The 20765-nt window shown below is 35.9% G+C and overlaps 2 protein-coding genes across 11 annotated transcripts in view; one reads left to right on the top strand and one right to left on the bottom strand.

Annotated features, from left to right (window-relative positions):
- The window catches only part of Tmem260 (transmembrane protein 260), a 148921-nt gene that overhangs the window by 39796 nt on the left and 88360 nt on the right, over nt 1–20765 (top strand). For 9 of the 10 annotated variants that reach the window (XR_006855359.2, XR_009228377.1, XR_006855360.2 and 6 more), the window contains 4 exons: nt 2043–2191; nt 10559–10735; nt 12886–12939; nt 14622–14712. Coding sequence is in view for 6 of the 10 variants with exons in the window: in XM_046460742.2 (XP_046316698.1) it covers nt 2043–2191; nt 10559–10735; nt 12886–12939; nt 14622–14712 (471 nt within the window). In the remaining 4 variants the exon portion in view is untranslated. Of the gene's footprint in view, nt 1–2042; nt 2192–10558; nt 10736–12885; nt 12940–14621; nt 14713–15267; nt 15425–20765 lie in introns of those variants that run through there. The other variant, XM_046460741.2, reaches the window with a different exon arrangement.
- Nucleotides 16993–17784, bottom strand: LOC124104105 (AP-3 complex subunit sigma-1). Its single transcript, XM_046460744.2, has one exon. The coding sequence runs from the start codon at nt 17775–17777 to the stop codon at nt 17196–17198; it is 582 nt and encodes a 193-aa protein (XP_046316700.1). The 5' UTR covers nt 17778–17784; the 3' UTR covers nt 16993–17195.

Raw genomic sequence — 20765 nt, 5'->3', positions numbered from 1 at the left:
GGGGCTAATAATTTTCTTCTCAAAGCTTCTCTTCCCTTATGCATGAAATAGAAGTTATTATTATATAAGCTAGGATCTTTTGAATGCACGAAAAAAGAATGCCTTAGAGTAACTTAAACTATGGAGTTTGTATTTCACATAACAAGTAGTCTTAGGTGATTTTAGGATTGATGATAGAAGAAGCTCAATGATGTCAGAATTCTGGGGCATGGATGCATGGTTCCAAACATCACAACCTAAAACAAAGCAAGGTACTTCTGTTTGGGCCTGTCCCCCTCCTCTCTATTGGAAGTTTTCCAGGGCCTTAGAAATTCCCAGCAGACCTCCACCTGAGCTGGCTCGTATGCCCACTCCTGAAATATTCATTAGTAAAGTGAATGACTGAGATACCTGACCAAAATCAAAGTTACTTTAGCAAGCAAGAAAACAATAGCTGTTAAATGTGCAATCAACAGGGTCTGATGCAATTGTTTCTGTAAAAGAAGGTTATTGTGGAAATTAAATAAGAAGCATGAAGGTCATAATGCAAATAGGGTATTTGGTTAATGTTAGCATTATCTAAAACTGAAAGCCTTGAGCAAAAAATTCCAATCCATTATTTGTTGAGTTTTATAGTGTTCACTTAGATTAAAAGTAATTTGTCACCAGGCCCGGTGGCGCACACCTGTAATCCCAGCAGCTCCGGTGGCTGAGACAGTTGAGACAGGAGGATCTCGAGTTCAAAGCCAGCCTCAGCAATGGTGAGGAGTTAAGCCACTCAGTGAGACCTTTTCTCTAAATAAAATAAAAATAGGACTGGGGATGTGGCTCAGTGGTTAAGTGCCCCTGAGTTCAATCCCCAGTACCAAAAAAAAAAAAAAAGTAATTTGTCATTTTCATGTTAAATGACTTACATGATCTAAGTAAGCATAAGCACAGTTGCTCAGATGTTAATATAAAAACAAAACTTTGAAAGTGCAAATAGGAATCTTTTCTTTAAAAAGAGGGTCTCTAACATATGAAAGTATATAATTAACTATACATTAATTATACAATTAATAAAAGTGACTTTTCTAATATTAATAATTCATTTTAATCGAAACAACATTAAAGTATTGACACTAATTTCTGTATACTAATAAATTCAGCCAAAAGGGTTAAAAACCCTTTGAGACCTAGATTATCATATGATTGAGCTTTTCAAGGGCAGGGATTATATCTTATTTATTGTAGGTGAGCAATACTTATTTTTTTGAATGGATGAATGAAAGAATGGAGTAATGATACATTTCTGTATTTTGTATAGGTTGTCTAGTCTGACCATCAAAGAAATTTCAACTTCAGCAAGCGTAATTTGAGAACTGTTCTGTGCCAGGCAATGTGCTAGGTGTACAAAAGTGAAAAGATACAGTCCCTTCCCCTAGGAGCTCACAGTCTAGTGAGGAATAGGCCTAGAGCTGTACTAGAGGTAGGTACAAAGTGCTACCTCTGCATGTCATTCTGGCTGTGGAGACTGGGGAGGGCATCACAGAGGAAGTGATAATTATACTGGTTCTGAAAGCTGAGTACACATTCTTTAGGTAGAATAAAAATGGGGATAAGCCACCTGGGTCATCAAACACATGGAGGTTAGAAGGGCACAGTGGCTCACACCTGTAATCCCAGCTCCTCAGGAGGCTGAGGTAGGAGGAGGATCACAAGTTTAAGACTAGCCTGAGCAACTTAGTGAGACTCTGTCTCAAAATCAAAATAAAAAGAATTGAGAATGTAGCTCCGTGAGAGAACACCACTGGGTTCAACTCCCAGGCCCACAAAACAAAATGCATGGAATTGAAAATAAAACTGAGCATTGATGTTACCTGTTATAGTCATGTCTTAAGGCCTAAAAATCAAAGGTTTATGTCATTTTTAAAATTGTAGCTATACCCTTGATTATTCCTAAATGTATTTTTCAATTATTGAATGATAGTATATTCACATTTTAGAAACTTTTCATTGGCTAAACTTGGTTCTTTTAAAGAGATGTACTAAAAGTATGGCATCATATGTTATTTTTCTGGCAGATGATGACTTATGAGTGGTATTTACCGAAAATGGCAAAGCATTTACCAGGTGTTCATTTTCCTGGGAACCGGTGGAATCCTGTGGAAGGAATATTACCCAGTGGAATGGTCACATTTAATCTTTATCATTTTCTTGAAATAAATAAACAGTAAGCATTCTTTTCATATAATAGCTTTACTAAAATCTTAAGCTTTTCTAAAATTATTTCTGTAGCAGCTGTGCCTCATCCAAAAGACCAATTTTCTATACCTATTTCCCTGTCACCGATGAGATTATCTTTGTAATTAAATTGAATATCTGTGCATAAATGAGGCCAGGCAAAAATAAATGTTATTGTTCTGGGCAAAGGAAAAATAAAGACAGATTAGCAAGAACAGAAAATAAGATCTTAGTACAATTCAGAGAAATTGGAGATGTGCCTGCCTACTTGAAATCATTGCAGGTGGATCGCAAGCAATTATAGTTTTCGTCCTGATCAACACTGTGGCCCCCTTTTAAGTGTAAAGCAAATTTTCTTCAGAATAATCACTATATGAAAATAGCTTAAGGACTTTTTTAATAAAGGATAAGACAGTTTTATAAATAAGAAAAGCACCTACAGTTTACACTAGCTGAGATAAAATATAAGAATTGTGAATTTTATACCTGAGAACATAAAATTATTCATACTTAAGGTCAAGAATAAAGTACTTCTTCAATAGTATATTGTTGAATGTTTCTCCTGTCCGTTAAATACTTCAAATTGTCCAGAGCTTGAAGAAGAAAAATTTATTTCATGACTTTTTTTTTTTCTTATAGAAGACTTTAGAAAATCTTTATAAATTCCAGAGTTAAATTATCCCTTGCTAAGAACATAATAGTATGGTATTTTCAGTGTTCAAAGCCTGTGTTTATGGTGGCTCGTGGAGTAATATAAAGGTAATAGGTATAAATGTGCTGTGAGAGCAACATTTAATTATTTCATTCTAGAATAAAATATAAAGAACTATTAACATCTCCAAGTTGGCATTTTTGTGAATTTTGTTTAATCCAACCTCACAAAATTTACTATGTGGCAGCTTGAGTTAGGCCCTAGCAATATATAAAGATGAATGAGACTCAGCTCCAAGTCCATGTAGACCACAATCTATTTGTATATATACATAGTTATGACTGTAACTAGTTGTTTATATACATAGAATATGATAAAGTCTACCCTAGCAATGCTTTGTAAAGTGTCAGAATAAAGGCTTGATATGTATCTACTAAATAGCTGACTCAACTGACTTGAAAAGCTGAGTGTTCTGGCTTCATAGATGAGGAATCCATTAATTCCATCTAGGAGCATTCATTCAGCTTTTGTTTAATTAAATAGCAGTTGGTATGTCTTTCAAGGGGATTATTATTTTTTTTTTCTATCAGCACTGGGGATTGAACACAGGGGCACTCTGCCACTGAACTACATCTCCAGCCCTTTTTATTTTTTCATTTTGATCAAGAGTCTTACTAAGCTGTCAAGACTTCCTGCCTCAGCTTCTGGAGTAGTTGGGATTCTAGACGTGCCGTTGTGCTTGGCTACTGTTAACATTTTGATAAGCTGTTTTTGATTCCATTTAACAAATTATTTATTTATGTACATATATACACATAGACATATACTATATTTTATATAGCAGGAATATCTCATTTTCTGTCCAGTTATTTTTTCCTGACAACATATCATGTGCATTTCCCATGTGATCAATAAAATGTCTTTATTACCATCATTTTTTTTTTGCTATATTTCCATAGGATTCATGATAATTTAACATACTATTTTTTTTATAAACTTTTGTTGTTTCTAGACTTTTGCTACTATTAACATGGTAATAAGCATTCTGACCCATAAAGTTTTGTCAATATTTTTTACTAACGAAAATCATGTTTATTGTCTGCTTTAAAAATAATATGTGATTTAAAAAGTAGTATGTGTTCATTATAGAATAATAATTCAAGTTTTAATTTTTTACTACTACAAAGAGTGTGTCTCTAATAAAGGTTTTTTTTTTTTTTTTTTTGGGTGGTGCTGGGAATTGAACCTAGGACTTTGTGCATGCGAGGCAAGCACTCTACCAACTGAGCCAAATCCCCAGCTAAATAATAAATTAATTTTTAAAAATTAAGAGTGGTCCTATCATTCAGAAACAATTAATGTAAAAAAATGCATATTTTTTACAAAGTTGAAAGCATAGTGTAAAATATAGTCCTGTTTTTTCCTTCAATATCATAAGAACATTTTCTTATGTTTTTATAAACTCTTTATAAATATTTTTAGTAGATACATATACTATGATTTAATAATAATAGGTTAATGCAAATGTTAGTAGATATTAACATTGTATCTAAAGTAATGAGCTACAACAAAAGCCTTTGTACATGTAATTTTTTGTGGACAGAAGAATTTATTAGGGTAGAATAATCAATATTAGTAAAAAATAATAGTAATTATACTATTACTAATAGTAACAATAATTAGAATATTAGTATTTCATTCAGAAGTAAAATTACTAAGTGTAAGGACATGAATGACTTAAAAACACTTAATAGGGATTTCCTCCCCCAAAATGTTGGACCATCACATGAAAGCTCTTTAAAATGAGTACTTTTAAAAAGAAAGAAGCTAATCCCCAGGCACAGTGACACATGTCTGCAATCCCAGAAGCTAGGGAGGCTGAGACAGGAGGACTGCGAGTTCAGAGCCAGCCTCAGCAACAGGGAGGGGCTAAGCAACTAAGTGAGATCCTGTCTCTAAATAAAATACAAAATAGGGCTGGGGATGTGGCTCAGTGGTTGAGTGCCCATGAATTCAATCCCTGGTAACACCCCCACCAAAAAAGAAAGAAGCTAAAATTTAGTTAGCAACTGTTATTTTATGTTTAATTATACAGTAATTTTTTTCTTTTCCCTCTTTTTTTTTGGGGGGGGGGCATACAGTTCTATGAATTTTAATACATGTATACATTTATGAGATCACCACAACAGTCAGAATACAAAAGTCTGTTGCCCCTCAAGCTGTCTTTGTGCTACTCTTGTATATCCATAATATCATCAGAGCCCTAACCTTATCCTCCACTGATCTGTTCTTCATTATTGTAGTTTTACCTTTTCTAGAATGTTATATAAATGGAATCATAAAGAATGTAATCTTTTGATAATGGCATATTTTACTCAACATATGCCTTTGAAATCCACCCAAGTTTTATATACTAGTTCATTACATTTTGTTGCTGAGTAATATTCTATTACATGGATGTACCACAATTTGTTTAGCCTCTCTCCTATTGAAAACATTTGTGTTGTTTCCAGTTTGTGGCATTTACAGATAGAGCTGCTATAAACATTTATGCTTAAGTTTCTGTATGAATATGTTTTCATACCTAGGAGTAGAATTAAGCGATTTGTTTCCTTTTGAGTTTTAAAATTTTTTTATATGTTCTAGATATGAATCCTTTGTCGATATGTAATTGTTAAACATTTACATTTTCTCCATTTGTGTCTTCTTATTATCTTATAAATATCTCTTGTGGAGATAAAGGGGTTTTTTTTATTTCAATGAAATCCCCAATTATTTTTCTTTTATGAATTATACTTTTGGAGTTGTTGCTAAGAATTCTTTGCTAATGCCAAGTCATGAAGATTTTCTCATGTTTTCTTCTAAGTTTTATAGTTTTGTTTTTGCATATGAGATGCCAAATTTTCCTCACACTCTTTGTTGAAAAGATTGTCCTTTCTGAAATCATTGAATTGCAATAACATCTTTCTTTTTTTGTTGTTTTTAGATGCATATTTTATTTTTTTCATTGTTTTTGTGTATTTATTCTAATTAGGTATATTTGACAGCAGAATGCATTTTGATTCATTGTACACAAATGGCACACAACTTTTCATTTCTCCGGTTGTACACGATGTAGCATCGCACCATATATGTAGTCATACACATACCTATGGTAATGATGTCTGTCTTATTCTACCATCTTTCCTGCGCCCATGTCCCCTCCTTTTCTCTCCCTCCCCTTTCCCCAATCAAAGTTCCTCCATTCTTCCCATGCCCCCCCCACATTTATAGATCAGCATCTACTTATCAGAGAGAACTTTGGGCCTTTGGGTTTTGGTGATTGGCTTACTTTACTTAGCATGATATTCTCCAGCTCCTGCAATAACACCTTTCTTGTTATTTACCAAAAAAAAAAAATCCTTCTGGAATTTTTGGTTGGTTTTAATTTGATTAGTGTTTTTCATCCTTTTGCTTTTAACCAAATTATATCATATTTAAAATGGCTCTTGTAGATAGCATATGTTTGGATCTTGTTTTATTATAAATCTGTATTTTACCTAGTTTATTTAAACCATTTGCATTCAATATGTTTAGATGTATGTCTACTTTTTTGTTATTTGCTTAAGTGTGTTCCCTATTTTTCATTTCACTGTTTCCACTTTTCTTCCTTCTTTTGTATTGATTTTTTCCCTATAATTCCATTTATTTTATTTTATTTTTGGTACTAGGGATTGAACCCAGGGGTGCTTAACCACTGAGTCACATCCCCACCTCCCCCCTTTTTATATACTTTTTTATTTTGAGATAAGGCCTTACTAAATTGTTGGCACTGGCTTTGTACTTACAATCTTCCTGCCTTAGCCTCCTGAGCCACTGGAATTATAGGAATGTGCCACTGTGCCCATTTCAAATTTTTTATTGAGAATTTTACTGTATCATTTTTACTATGTGTCTTGGTGAAGATTTGGGTTTTTTTGTTTGTTTGTTTGTCTTGCCTTTTAAGTCCTGCTTGCTCTTGAAATTATAGTATAAATACATAATTTTTTAATCTATTAAAGATGTTTATTTTAGAACTTCAAATGAAATGTAGAAATCTTGATTAAAGATAAATGATGAATGGGGCTTGGGTTGTGGCTGAGTGGTAGAGCATTGGCTAGCATGTGTGACTCATTGGGTTCAATTCTCAGCACCACATATAAATAAATAAAGGTCCATCAACAACTAATAAAATATTTTTTTAAAAAAAGATAAGTGATTAATGATTAAAACCAATCAAAAAACCCAGAAGGAATTTTTTTTGGTAGATAACAAGAAAGGTGTTATTGTAATTCAATGATTTCAGAAAGGATTAAATTCCTTTAATCTCCCCACTTTTGATTGTGTTGTTACATACATTATATCATGCATGTGCTAATTTTAGTTTTCAAATTTTTAGACACATATTAAATATCTTAAAAGAAAAAACACAGTATTTATCTAGGTATTTACCAAGTCTGTTTTTCTTCCTTTAATCCAGTATTTAGATGTTTCCCTTTTGTATCATTTCCCTCTTTTCTGAATACATTCCTGTAATATTTTTTTTCATTTGTTGATGGACCTTTTTTTATTTATTAATTTATATGTGGTGCTGATAATTGAACCCAGTGTCTCACACATGCTAGGCAAGCGCTCTACCACTGAGCCACAACTTCAACCCCTTTTTTTAAAAAATATTTTTTTAGTTATAGATGAACTCAATACCTTTATTTCATTTTTATGTGGTGCTGAGGATTGAACCCAGTGCCTTCCACATGGGAGGCGAATGCTCTACCACTGAGCTATAGCCCCAGCCCCCTGTAACATTTCTTTTAGAGAAGAACTGTTAGCAGTGGGTCCTCTTAATTTTCTATCATCCAAAAATGTTTTGTTTCACCTTCATTTTCTTAAGCTTGTTTGTGGATACAGGATTTGTGTTGATAAATATTTTTTCCCCGCACTTGAAAAATGTTATTTTACATCCTTTTGACCTATGTATCTTCTGATGAGAAATCCACAGCAGAAATATATTCTCTCCCTCTGGCTGTTTTCAAGACTTTTTATTTGTCTTTAGTTTTCAGTGGTTCGATTATGAGGAATCTAGGTGCGGATTTCTTTGAGCCAAACCTGTTTGGGGTTTTGCAGAGTTTCTTGAATATGTAAAATTGTGGACTTCTCAGACATCATTTCTTTAAATATTTTTTTCTGTTCCACATAGTTTCTCTTCTGAAACTAATGACCTAAACTTAGGTGCCTGGGACTCTACATTTTCTTCAGTCTGTTTCTTTTTGACATACTCTTTCCCTGAATTCATATTAAGCCCACCCAGTTAATTTTTAATTTCAGTGATTATAGTTTTCAGGTGTGTAATTTCTATTGGGTTCCTCTTTATATCTTCCTTTTCTTTGTTGAGATGCCCTGTCTTCTCACTAATTTCAAGAGTATTTGCCCTTACTTCTTGGTGCATGATTATCATAGCTTTTAAAAAGTCTTTGTGTGTCTATGCTAGCATCTGAGTCACCTTGAAATTGGAAACTGTTGATTGTCTTTTCCCTTGTGAGTTGAGATTTTTCTGGTTCTTAACATTCTGAGTACTTTTGGATTACATGCTAGACATTTTGAATATTGGTCCTTATTTAATCCCAAAACAGTGTCTATTTTTTTTTATTATTATTTAACAGATCTTTGGCCAAGTTAATTTCTGGCTGCAAGTTCTGGTCTACTTTCTGTGAGCTGTGGTTCCAATTCCAGTTCTATTTTTAAAACAGTTGCAGTAACATTTGGATCAATCCCATGTGAGTGCTACCAAGTGTCTAATCTGAGATCTGGGTGATCAACTGTCATATGGTTAATTTTGCAAACTCTGTTTAGGGTCAGATCCACGTATTCTTATCTCCAAGCCAGGAGTCCATACACAATTTTATGGAATTGGCTGTCTTGATTTCTGCTCCAAAGGACTGGTCATCCCAGTACTTTCCAGCTCCCTAAGGCCTTCCCTTCCTGGTTCTCTATCCAGAAAGCTGGGGTTTTAATTTCAATCTTTTGCCATGTACTTCCTATAACTGCCTGCATCTGGGGTCAAGCTGCAGAAGGACATACAAAAGGCAATGGGGATTGGCCCTTTACTCTTGGAACCACAGCTCCTCTGCTAAGAGAAAAGGAAGGGTTCCTCTCCCTCAGAGTTTTAGGCTTCTGCCCAACTGCCACTACCATATCTGTGGTGCTGACTCTACTGCTGCCTAAGTGTTTCTTGGTGTCTGAGAAGGAAAGGAGGGGGAAGATCCAGGGGGTTTTCTCCACTCTCTCCAAACTGTAAGAGTCCACTTTCTTGTTCTTTAGGCCAGAAATAAAAGGCTTTTTTTTCTTGGATTTCTTTGTGTCTTCATATATACTGCTGGATTGGAGCTTTCTTTGAGTACATTCCTCGCAGTACTGCAGGGAGACAAATGATAAGTTCACTGCTGATTTGATAGAACTTTGAATTCTGGTCTTTTCCCCAGACTTCTTTTTATCCTTTCTCTTTCGGAGTCCTCAGATACCTGCTCCATGTATTATGTCCAGGAGCCATAGTTGAGTGCAGATGGCGAGACAAGTGAACTCACTCCACCTTCCTCAAAACTGAACTCTATTATGTTTTAAGAATGTACTTTAAATCAGATATTTCATTTAATTTTTGAAAACTATCAAAGACAGTTATCAGACCTATTTCACAGGTGAGGAGACTACGCACAGGTAGTTAATTTTCCCCAAATCCTAGAGGCAGTAAATGATACCCCCCAAAAATCTAAAATCTAGCCATCCCCAGCAACTTAGCAAGACCCTTTCTCAAAATAAAAAATAAAAAGGGCTGGAGATATGGGTCAGTGGTGAAATGCCCCTGGGTTTAATTGCCAATACAAAAAAAAAAAAAAATCTAAAATCTAAGCTGGAGGTATCTTGTTTCAAAGTTTTGTTTTGTTTTCACTTTTTAACTTTTCACCAGTTTCCCCTAATATGTTCCTTTTTTTTTCTTACTTAATAATATCTATTAAGACATAAACAACAAATTGGAAGATAATTAGTTATCATTTTTCCTGAACAAAGCTTATTTTAACCATTTTTATTACTAATTTTTTCAGGAACTGAGGTTCCTAATAGTTATTCTAATTAATTTTATCCAGCAAATATTTATTATATATTAGGTATGTGTCATGCTATGTGGGATTCAGAGTTACTTCAGGGAGCTATTCAGGGAGATTTACAAATGCTAATAATAAGTTGAATATAATAATAACAAAAAAGATAATTTTTTTTTCAAAAGTATAATGGGAATTTAAGGAAAGAATGACTAGGACTAAGTAGGGATACAAAGGAAGATTTGTATTTCTGCTTGTAAAATAAAAGGAGATATTAAAACATGTTTACACATGAGACAATACCACAGCAGTTTTTTAAAAATCATACTTGTCCCCATGTGATATAATGTTATAGACAGGAAGATTTTTTTCATCTAGGTCTGTTTGCTCCCACTCAAAAAAAAAAAATCCCATTATTTTTACACTAAGATAGATTTTAATGTATTAGTGAAATATTTAAATAAACCACATCTTTACAGATAGCTTATTGGTAACCAAGGTTTAAGGCATCTAAAGTGACATTTGATAGATTATATTTACCATTTAGAATCTTAAGTTAAAACTACCTCACCTATTTTTCTCTTTTCAATAGAAAAGAAACATTTGTTTGCATAGGAATTCATGAAGGTGACCCAACCTGGAAAAAGAACTATTCACTTTGGCCGTGGGGGTCTTGTGACAAATTAGTTCCTTCAGAGATTGTATTCAACCCTGAGGAATGGATTAAACTCACAAGAAATATCTACAACTGGACTGAAGAATATGGAAGGTATGAAAAGCAGTTGTATTTTAAGCAGAATATGACAGTTTTGTGTGTCTAAAAAAATACACACTTTCAGTTGTCTTTTAATTTTTTTTTTGTTTTTTATTTTCAAAATTATTTGCTTCCCACAATGTATCAGAAAACATCTCTCTCTTGACTTCCTATTAACAGAATGATGGGACATAGCGGGAAAAGGAGATTGAGTGGGTACCACAAGAGTTAGATGTATGGCATCTGCAGCTTCCAGACCTTTCAACACTGTATTGTCCACCCCCACCCCGTATCTCATTATCCTAAAATAAAAGGGGCTCATTAACAGCACTTGAACTTTCAGAGGCACTCTGCTGCCCATGATAGTTTCCACATGCATGAACTTGTCATTTTTTTTTTTCAAGAATGGCAGATATGGGCTGCACAAGTATCTCAGTGGTACAGTACTTTTCTACCATGTGCAGGGTCCTGGGTTCAATCCACAGCACAACAACAGCAGAAGACCGAATTTGAGTACTTTTTAAATTTTTTTCCAGCTATTTGGCATCAACCTGTTTATGTTGTTTGGGGCATTACTATTAGTCTTCCTTTAAGCATTTCTACATAGAGTTGACTGTCTCCCATATGGAAAATGGGTCACTGTCTAAAGAATTGTTTCCACTACCTATTTGCATTTTTTCTTATTTTTAAAATTATTTTCTTATTTTTTATAATTATACATAATGGTGGGGTTTGTTTATATTTATATTATAAGGTGAATATCCTTCCTCAGTATGTCATCTGCTGATCTATCTTTGATTTTCATGAGATCCCTCCACCTTTCTTTTCCTTTATCCTCTCTAGCTTCCACATATGAGAGAAAACATGACCCTTGACCTTTGGAGTTTGACCTAATTCATTTAGCATAAAGTTCTCAAGTTCTATTCATTTTTCTGCAAATATCATAATTTTATTTTTCTTTTTGGCTGAATATAAATATAAATTTTCTTTATCTATTGATGGTACCTAGGCCAGTTCCATAGTTTGGCTTTTGTGGATTGTGCTGCTATAAACATATGGGTATCCATGTATCATTATAGTATGCTGACTTTAATTCTTTAGGATCAATACTGAGGAGTAGGATAACTGCATCATATGGCGGTTCTATTCCTAGTCTTTTGAGGAACTTTCATGCTGATTCCCATAGTGATTGTACTAATTTACAATCCTTCCAACTCCTCTACCTATTTTAAAAATTATGAATTACTTAAAAATTATCTAACCTGCTTAAAATTGAAAATCAAAAGACAAGTTCATATGAACAAATGCTATAAAAGTTTTTTGAATCAACATAAGCAAACAGACCACATTGTTGCATTAACATCCAGAGCCTGATAACTAGTATTAAAACAAAGCACTCTGTGGCCTTTATAAGAAAAAGTTAGAAATAACGTATTCTTCAGATTGTGGACAATAATATGTGTGCATAGCATTATTCATTGTCTCTTCTGTCAAAATACACAATAAAAGAGAAATTTTAATGGAGAAAAATCAATAAATATTTTGGCTAGAGTTCTTTGTTTGGCAAAATAGTCCTAGTAATGGTTTATCCAAGCCAGGAGTTCCCCTCTTCATGATTATTCCCTTGTTTCACAGCTCCTGGGGTCTTCACTCTGTCTAGAGCATGGCCCACACCTAACTGTTGCCGTTTAACAGCTCTTAATAATAGCTGGTCCCCCAAATGTCTTTGTTTGCTCCCTTGAGGCACTAGAGCTCACACTGATTAAGGACACATTTATCAAAACCCTGTAATTCCTTAACTGAACTTCTTTTTAGGAGAATAAATTTATTAGTTTGGTCATTATTAGTTCTTAAAGATCCAGCCTATTTGCCAGGTGTAGTAGCACACACCTGTAATTTCAGCAACTTGGGAGGCTAAGGCAAGATAGCAAGGCCCAAAGCAATTTAGCAAGACCTTGTCTCAAAATTAAAATAAAAAGGGTTGGGAATGTAGCTCAGTGGTAAAGAGCCCTTGGGTTTCCCAGTACACCCTCCAAAAAAAGAAAAAGAAAGAAAGAAAGATTCAGACTGTTTTAGTGGCCTTATAAGATTTTAAAACAGGCATTTCATGTCTATAGCAATAAATGTAGCTGACAGAAAGATATTATTGTTTCTTATAACTGCAGGTTTGATCCATCTTCTTGGGAATCTGTGGCCAATGAAGAGATGTGGCAAGCAAGGTGATTAATTACATTTTTGTGTTTGCAGTCTGTTTTTAATGTATCAGAGAAGTAGCCTATGGCAATTTTTACTTTGGGAACAGGGGTGAGTGGTAATAAAAATAATATTTATGAGCAACTATTTGGTTTAAGGCATTGTACAAATGGTTTTTTGAGCTAATACAATTAATCTATTCTCATCCTCATAACGTATGAAGTTGTTATTAATATCACCACTTTATAAAACAACAAACTGGAAGAAAGTGTACATGCCCAAGGCCACTAGGCTATTAATGATGGAGCCTGGACTTTGACTCTAGAACATTCTTAACTCCCATGCTCTCCTTTCAATTAAACCAAAGTGAATGAGATTGAGTAGAAGTTGACCATCGCAACCTTGCCTCTATTTGTAATGTGCCAGTTAATTAAGCACTTACTTAATACTTACTAGAAGCCAGGCACTGTTCCAGGCATCAAAGCTATACATATGAATATGACACAGTTTCTACCCTCATGGAAATCATAGTCTGATGGAATGAACCAACATGCTAAAAGAGATTAATATGATAGATGCTGTACTTTCCTGTTGTTCAGAGAGAGATCACATTCTTCTGTATGGAACACTTCATAGTGATGTTACTGCTTTTCCTGGTCCCTGTCATTATTTTTAAATAATCAAAACAACTAACATGAGCAAAGTTTGACTGAAATATTAATGTAAAGGTCTTAACTAATACACAGGGGTGGCTTGCTCCTATTGGCTGCTTCTTCTGCAAAAGTGTATGCCAGGGACTGTGCATTTGGAATTGAGTTATGTTTACATGTGTTTAAAACGATGTTAAGAAGCTGGGCACAGTGGTGCACACCTGTGACACAAGCTCCCTGGGAGACTAAAGCAGGATGATCACAAATTTGAGGTTTGGGCAACTTAGTGAGACCCTGTCTCAGTGGTAAAAGCACCCCTGGGGTCAATCTGAAGAAGAGGGGGTAGGGGGAGGGGGGAGGAGGAAGAGGAGGAAGAGGAAGAGGAGGAGTCAAGAAATACAACTGTAAGATAATGATTATAAAAAGATATACCATAGTTTATAAATAATAGTTTTGAAAAAGTCCCGGAAACAGCACATATCAACTTATCAGCTTAGTTATAAGGACAAACACTCGCTTTAAATCCCTGGTAAAAGATACATTGTATCCACATTTCTGTGACTAACTGTGGGAAAACTAGGGAGAAATCACATAAAAGAAGAAAGCTGTCATTACTCCAGTAGGTATTGATTTAATTAGTGTGCTAAATACAACTTGGATGAGTTTATGTGGTCAAAGAATCTAGCCACCTTTGAAGACCAGGTCACATACAGAGTAAGCTGCCATGATAAGCACTTTCAGGAATGTGCTGATAATCCAGCCAAGTCTCCCCTCTTTCCAGCTGTTCTTGCTTAAGAATAATGTTCATCTGAAGGAGACCAGATGTAATAGCAATGATTAACGTAGACTTTTTTCTGAAAGATTTGGTAATAAGTGCAGCACTTTGGGGAAGGGGCTGTTGCTATAGGTTCAGAGTAAACTTCCATGAACATGAAAGAATGAAAAATAGCACGGTAAAGTGTTTTGTACGCTCCATACCAGTGGAAAGCTTGGAAGATTTAGCTCTGAATATGAAATTGATGGTATGATTTTAATAAAGGTTCCCATTCCCACCCCAGGATGAAAACACCGTTCTTCATCTTCAGCCTGGCAGAAACTACTGATATGCCTTCAAAGGTGAAAACTCAGCTCTACTCTCATGCATATAAGGTATGTGAAAATTTTGTAGAGATATTTGGTGGGAAGGTGGCAGTCATTGGGATAGAGAGAGGATGTACAACGGAGGTTTTTGTTTGTTTTGGTACTGGGGATTGAACCCATGAGTACTTTACCTCTGAGCACATCCCCAGCCCTTTTTATTTTTTATTTTGAGACAGGGTCTCACTAAGTTGCTTAGGGTCTCATTAAGTTGCTGAGGCTGGCCTTGAACTATCAATCCTCCTGTCTCAGCCTCTGAAATGGCTGGGATTACAGGCATGTGCCACCATGCCCAGCAATGACAGAGTTTGTATTCTTTTGTTTCAAACTTTAGTTTGGGCATTATAAAACATCATATATGGGAAAATAACTCAATTGTATCATGAACAATGTTCATGATGGAGAGTAGACAAAATACTCCCACCAAGATGTCTGTAGCCTAATATCCAGAACCTGTGACTATGTTACCTTACGTGGTAAAAGAGACTTTGTAGATGAGATTTAAGTTAAGGGTCTTGAAATGGAAGATTATCTTGGATTATTCAGGTAGGCCTGATATGATCACAGGGGTCTTATAAAAAGGAGACAGGAAGGTCAGAGTCAGAAGAGATGCAACGCAGAAGCAGAGGTCACAGAGGGAGAGATTTGAAGACGCTACACCATTGGCCCTGAAGATGGAGGAAGGGGCTGCAGATTAAGAAGTACAGAGGGATGGGAGGGAAAGGGAGGGGGAAGGAGATTAGAAAGGATGGTGGAATGTGATGGTCATCATTATACAAAGTACATGTATGAAGACTTGAATTGGGTATCAATATACCTTATATACAAACAGAGATATGAAAAATTGTAGTATATATATATATATGTATTAAGAATTGTAATGCAAAAAAAGTACATGTATAAATGGCATAAATTGGTGTGAACATACTTCATATTCAGAGGTATGAAAAATTGTGCTCTATATGTATAATAAGGATTGTAATGCATTCCTCTGTTGTCATGTATTTAAAAAATAATAATAAAAAGTGCAGAATGCCTCTGGAAGTTGGAAAATGTAGGGAAACAGATCCCTCACTAGGTCCTCCAGAAGAAATTCAACGCTGCTGATTTAACAGCTTCTCACCACCAGAAGTGCAAGATAACAAATATGTGTTTTAAGTAACTGTGTGCATAAGTTGTTATTGCAGCAATAGGAAACTATTATAATGGCTTCATTAAAAAAAAAAAAAAAAAACCTTCTGACAGGTTATCCTCTTTATAAAAGTCTTGACACTGTCTACACCTGGAATGATAGGGCCAATGGTCAGTAATTATTTGGGCTGTGGGGGAGGGGGTGGAGTTCAATATCTTTAGCCATCAGGGAAATGCAAATCAAAACTACATTGAGAGTCCAATTTACCTGAGATGGGTATCTCCTATGTCTCAGAACGGCAATCATCAAGAATATAAAAAACAGGCACACAACTATAATCCCAGCAACTCAGAAAGCTAACACAGGAGGATCACAAGTTCAAGGCCAGCCTAAGCAACTTCGTGAAACCTTGTCTCAAAATTAAAATAATAAAGTAAAAAGGACTGGGGATGTGGCTCAGTGGTGAAGCACCCCTGGTAATCCACCCCCCAAAAAAATATCCGGAACCTGTGACTATGTTACCTTACATGGTAAATAGTAAATGCTAGTAAGGATATAGGGAAAAAAGAAGCCCTTATACAATGTTGGTGGGAAAGTAAATTAATATAACCACTATGGAAATCAGTATGGAGATTCCTCAAAAAACTAAAAATGGAACTATTGTATGATTGAGCTATACCGCTTCTTGGTATAGTCAAAGGAATTAAAGTCAGCATACTATAGAGATACCTGCATACCCATGTTTATTGCAGAACAATTTGCAACAGCCAAATTAAGGAAATAGCCTAGGTGCCTGTCAACAGATTAATGGATAAAGAAAATGTGGTATATATACACAATGGAATTTCATTCAGCCATGAAGAATAAAATCATATCATTTTTTTTCCAGTTACCTTGGAATTTATTTAAACTAAGAGAAAAAGGTCATAATGTTTTCATGCAATACACACTTGGTTCTTTAAATAACAATTGTGACAAATAGCAGAAAGAATTAAGGAATGCTGCACTGATGATCCATACAAAACACCAACATTTCAGGTTGTACATAATTAAAGAAATATCTTACTTTTCGAAATACTGTAATAGCCAATACACAGAGGCATGCCTTAGGTGGGCATAGGAATGCAGTTTTAAAAAGGAAAAAAAAAATCACACTGGAACTACTCAATTTCTTTTAAACACTGAGCAAGAAAAGCAACATTGAACTTCCATACTGATTTTACACAATTTCTATACAGTACCTTGACTTAAATCCAAGAGCAAAAGTTAAAACTCTCCTCCTCTATTTTTGGTAAACAACTGCATGGTAAACTTAGATGACTTTTCCCCCTGGATTTTACCTGGGAGTAGCCTTTTTAATATTTTATTTAAAAGAGGGCAGGTTTGGCACTTTTATACTGATGTCACCAATGTTAATATTTCTTGGGATCTCAGGAAGATTCATATTCTTTACAGCTGATACAGCATGGGCTGGAGCTCCTGCTAAGCCAGCCTCAGATTTCTCCAGTTTATTTTGTGCATCAGTTTGTGTAACAATCTCATTCATGTTGGTCTCCAATACCATTCCCCCCATCACCATTTCTGCAAGAATATTGTGAACCTTGTCTACATGGAAAATTAAATCCAGTTCACACACATTTTCAAAACATTTGTCTAAGGTTTCCACGAATACTTGAATTAGATCTAAAATGCCGAGTTCACTTTCTGAAGAATCCATACAGAAGACAAAATATAGGGTCGCATAATGTCTATAAATCAGTTTGTTGTCAGATCCTCCAATTAATAATCCTCCTTCTAGGAAATTACAAACATTTTCATCTCTCTTAGATACCAAATGGAAAGTCTCCCGGATGATTTGCTGTTGTGTATCTTCACTGTAGGGCTGGTAGAACTTGGAGAGCCGCAGCTTCCCGTGGTTGTTGAAGATGAGGATCGCCTTGATCATGGCTGGGCCGGGCGACTGGGTGGGCGCGGGCACTCGAGCCTCGCCTGGGGATCTTGCCAGTGATCCTTCCCCACCCGCCCCCTCCCGCACGCGCTCGCGCGCGCTCCCGAGCCCAAAATCATATCATTTTTAGGAAAATGTATAGAACTGAAGATCATCATGTTAAGCAAAATAAGCCATGCTCAAAAAGACAAGTTTCGCATGTTTTAAAGAGGACTTGAAAGTAGAAGGGAGATGATTAGAGAAGAAGAGGAACTTGAAAGGAGGGAAGGAAAGATAAGAGGGGTAGTTGGGAGTAGAAATGACCAAAGTATGTAATATGCATGTGAATATGACACAATCAAACCCATTGTCCTGTATAATCAATATATGCTATTTAAAAGATGATATAGCCATGGCTGGTTGAGATTTTAAGAGTAAAGGTAAAAGGTCACAGAGAGAGGCCCTGTCTTCTAACTGGCCACAGGAAGCTGAATGGACCTTCCCAAGGTACACTGAGGCTTCTGCACAAATTGTCCTTCTCTGCTGGGAAATGGAACACAGAAAGGAGGCTTGCTATGGCACTATTTTAACAAGTTTCTGCTTTTGTTATTTATAGCAATGGGCTCTTTCAACACCTTCAGATTTAGTCTTGGGGTCTTATATAAGAAACAAATATCCTGACAAGGACCTATGAAGACAGAGCTCAGGACCTATGTGTTTGAGCAATGAGATTTTTCCGCTCTCTCTCTCTCTAGACTGCCATGGATCTGCTTAGCCAGGGCATTTGCTTGTGCTGAGTCAAAAATAACATGGCATCCAATAAGTATGACTAATTTCACTACTAAATTCTCATTATTGGTTCATTGTTTATTCATGTATTCCTTCACTCACAAAGCATTTATTGAGCACCAACTCCATACCACATACTATGTTGGAGATAATTGACCTTGTTCCAATTATCAAAAAAGTAGCAGGCTGAAGAGGGAGACAGATGATCAAGTCCTCAGTCACAGTTCACTCTTGTAAGTGCTGTGAGAGGCCTGCCGAGGTTCTGTGGGAACAGAGAGCCCAAGCTGGGAGGAAAGAAGAGAGCCTTCCAGAAGAGATGCCACTAGATGTCCTTGAAATATCAGAAAGAGCTGGCAAGAAAGATGATGGGGCAAGGAAGTGAGAGAGGAGGGGAGAGCAGTCCATAAAGGAAGACACCCAGGGAGCAAAGGCAGGATCCTCCAGGGAATCCCCCTGGAGGACAGGAAGGGAGTTTGTTATAGGGGGTGGCACACTGGAATTCTGTCTGGTAGATGGGAGGTCTAGGTTCTCCATCCTCCCTGCCATTAATTGTTAACTGTGAGTCAGTTAACCTTCCCAGGCTTTGATTTTTTCCTTTAACAAATTATGGGCTTCTGGGGGCTGCAGTTGTGGCTCAGTGGTAAAGCGCTTGCCTAGCATGTGTGAGGCACTGGGTTCGATTTTCAGCACTGCATATAAATAAATGAATAAAATAAAGGTCTGTCAAAATCTAAAGAAAGTTTTTGAAAAATATAGTCTTTAAACTTCAAAAGATTAGCTCTTAACCAGATGTGGTGACACACACCTAAAATCCCACAATTTGTGAGGCTGAGGCAGGAAATTGCAACTTTGAGGCCAGCCTCAGCAACTTAATGAGATGCTACTCAAAAAAGAGAGAGAGAGAGAAAATAGGACTGGGGGTATAGCTTAGTGGTTGAGTGCCCCTAGGTTCAATCCCCAATACCACACACATACAAAAATAAGATCAGCTCTTGTACCTTTGAATGTATCATATTCTATTCATCTCTCATACCCTGTAACACTATGAAAAATAAACAGCATTTATTTGGGAGAGCTAGGTGTTGTAGCACAGGCCTATAATCCCAGTGACTCTGAAGGTTGAGGCAGAAGTATCACACGTTAGAGGCCAGCCTCAGCAACTTAGTGAGGCCCTAAGCAACTTAGCAGGAACCTGTCTCAAAATAAAAACTAAAATGGGCTGGGGACGTGACTCAGTGGTTAATTCCTGATACCAAAAAAAAAAAAAAAAAGCAGTATTTACTAGGGAGAAAACTGAGAATTATTAATATTTTGTTTTTATTTTCTTATCAGAGATCTCTTCCATGGTCAGTTGCTAGACCACCTAAAGCTCATTTGTGGATTTTTTTTCCCCCTTTGGACAATAAGCTTTGTTTTTTTCAGTGAACACAGACTATCGGTATCTCCTGTGACTACAGATGTGTGATAATTCTTACAAGACAATTGAGGGCAATTATTTGGTGGATCAACACAAACCCACCCCTATTACTGGTTTTTCTAGAATATTGTTAGGTGTAAAGGATATTTTTGTTGTCATTTACATCATCTAGCTCAGTAGTTTAAACAGAATATTAAGTTCAGGGATGGTAAAGAAGCATGGAATAGCCAGCTCCTCAGGAACAAATTGGTTAAGTTGAAAATGTTTCCAATTAATGGGACAAGTCTATTAAAACAATGTCATAGTAGCACACTTGGAAAAGGAAATATAATTCCAATTCCACATCATGAAACATGATTGGCTTCTTAAGACTTGACATTTGTGACTTACTAGGTCATCCAAATCAAATTGAAGATGCATCAGTCATAATGTAGATTCTTCAATACCTAAAGACTATATAGGAGGTAGGTCACTTGAGCCTCTGATTCTCTTGAGCAATTCAGGAAATTAAGGCTTCTTGAAGCACTGTCTCTCTTTTGGACTCCAGAATCTCAATAGGTTTTTGAATCTCAATAGGTTCCTGAGCACCTACTTGATGTGAGCAGCATGCTATACACTTTATATACATTCCTCAGAGGGAAGCTCAGAAAAAGCAACTGAAAGAGAAAAGGAGATTATGAGAGAGGGCAGAGAAGAATTGAATGTTTTACCAAAGGAATAAAAATGTAGGAGGCAGACTTCATAGCGTTGATATATATTAAAGCATGTGGGGACTCTCCTATTTCATTGTGTTGTGGGGG

Source organism: Marmota monax, unplaced genomic scaffold (assembly GCF_021218885.2).
Source record: "Marmota monax isolate L192 unplaced genomic scaffold, Marmota_monax_Labrador192_F-V1.1 WCK01_AAM20220418_F8-fsc00001, whole genome shotgun sequence".
In the NCBI taxonomy this organism is placed as follows: Eukaryota; Metazoa; Chordata; class Mammalia; order Rodentia; family Sciuridae; genus Marmota; species Marmota monax.
The sequence above is the reverse complement of the archived record's forward strand: the minus strand, read 5'-3'. Positions and strand labels throughout refer to the sequence as shown.

What these genes read in the sequence shown, in the direction of transcription:
- LOC124104105 (XM_046460744.2), bottom strand. Translation starts at nt 17,777, where the DNA reads ATGATCAAGGCGATCCTCATCTTCAACAACCACGGGAAGCTGCGGCTC.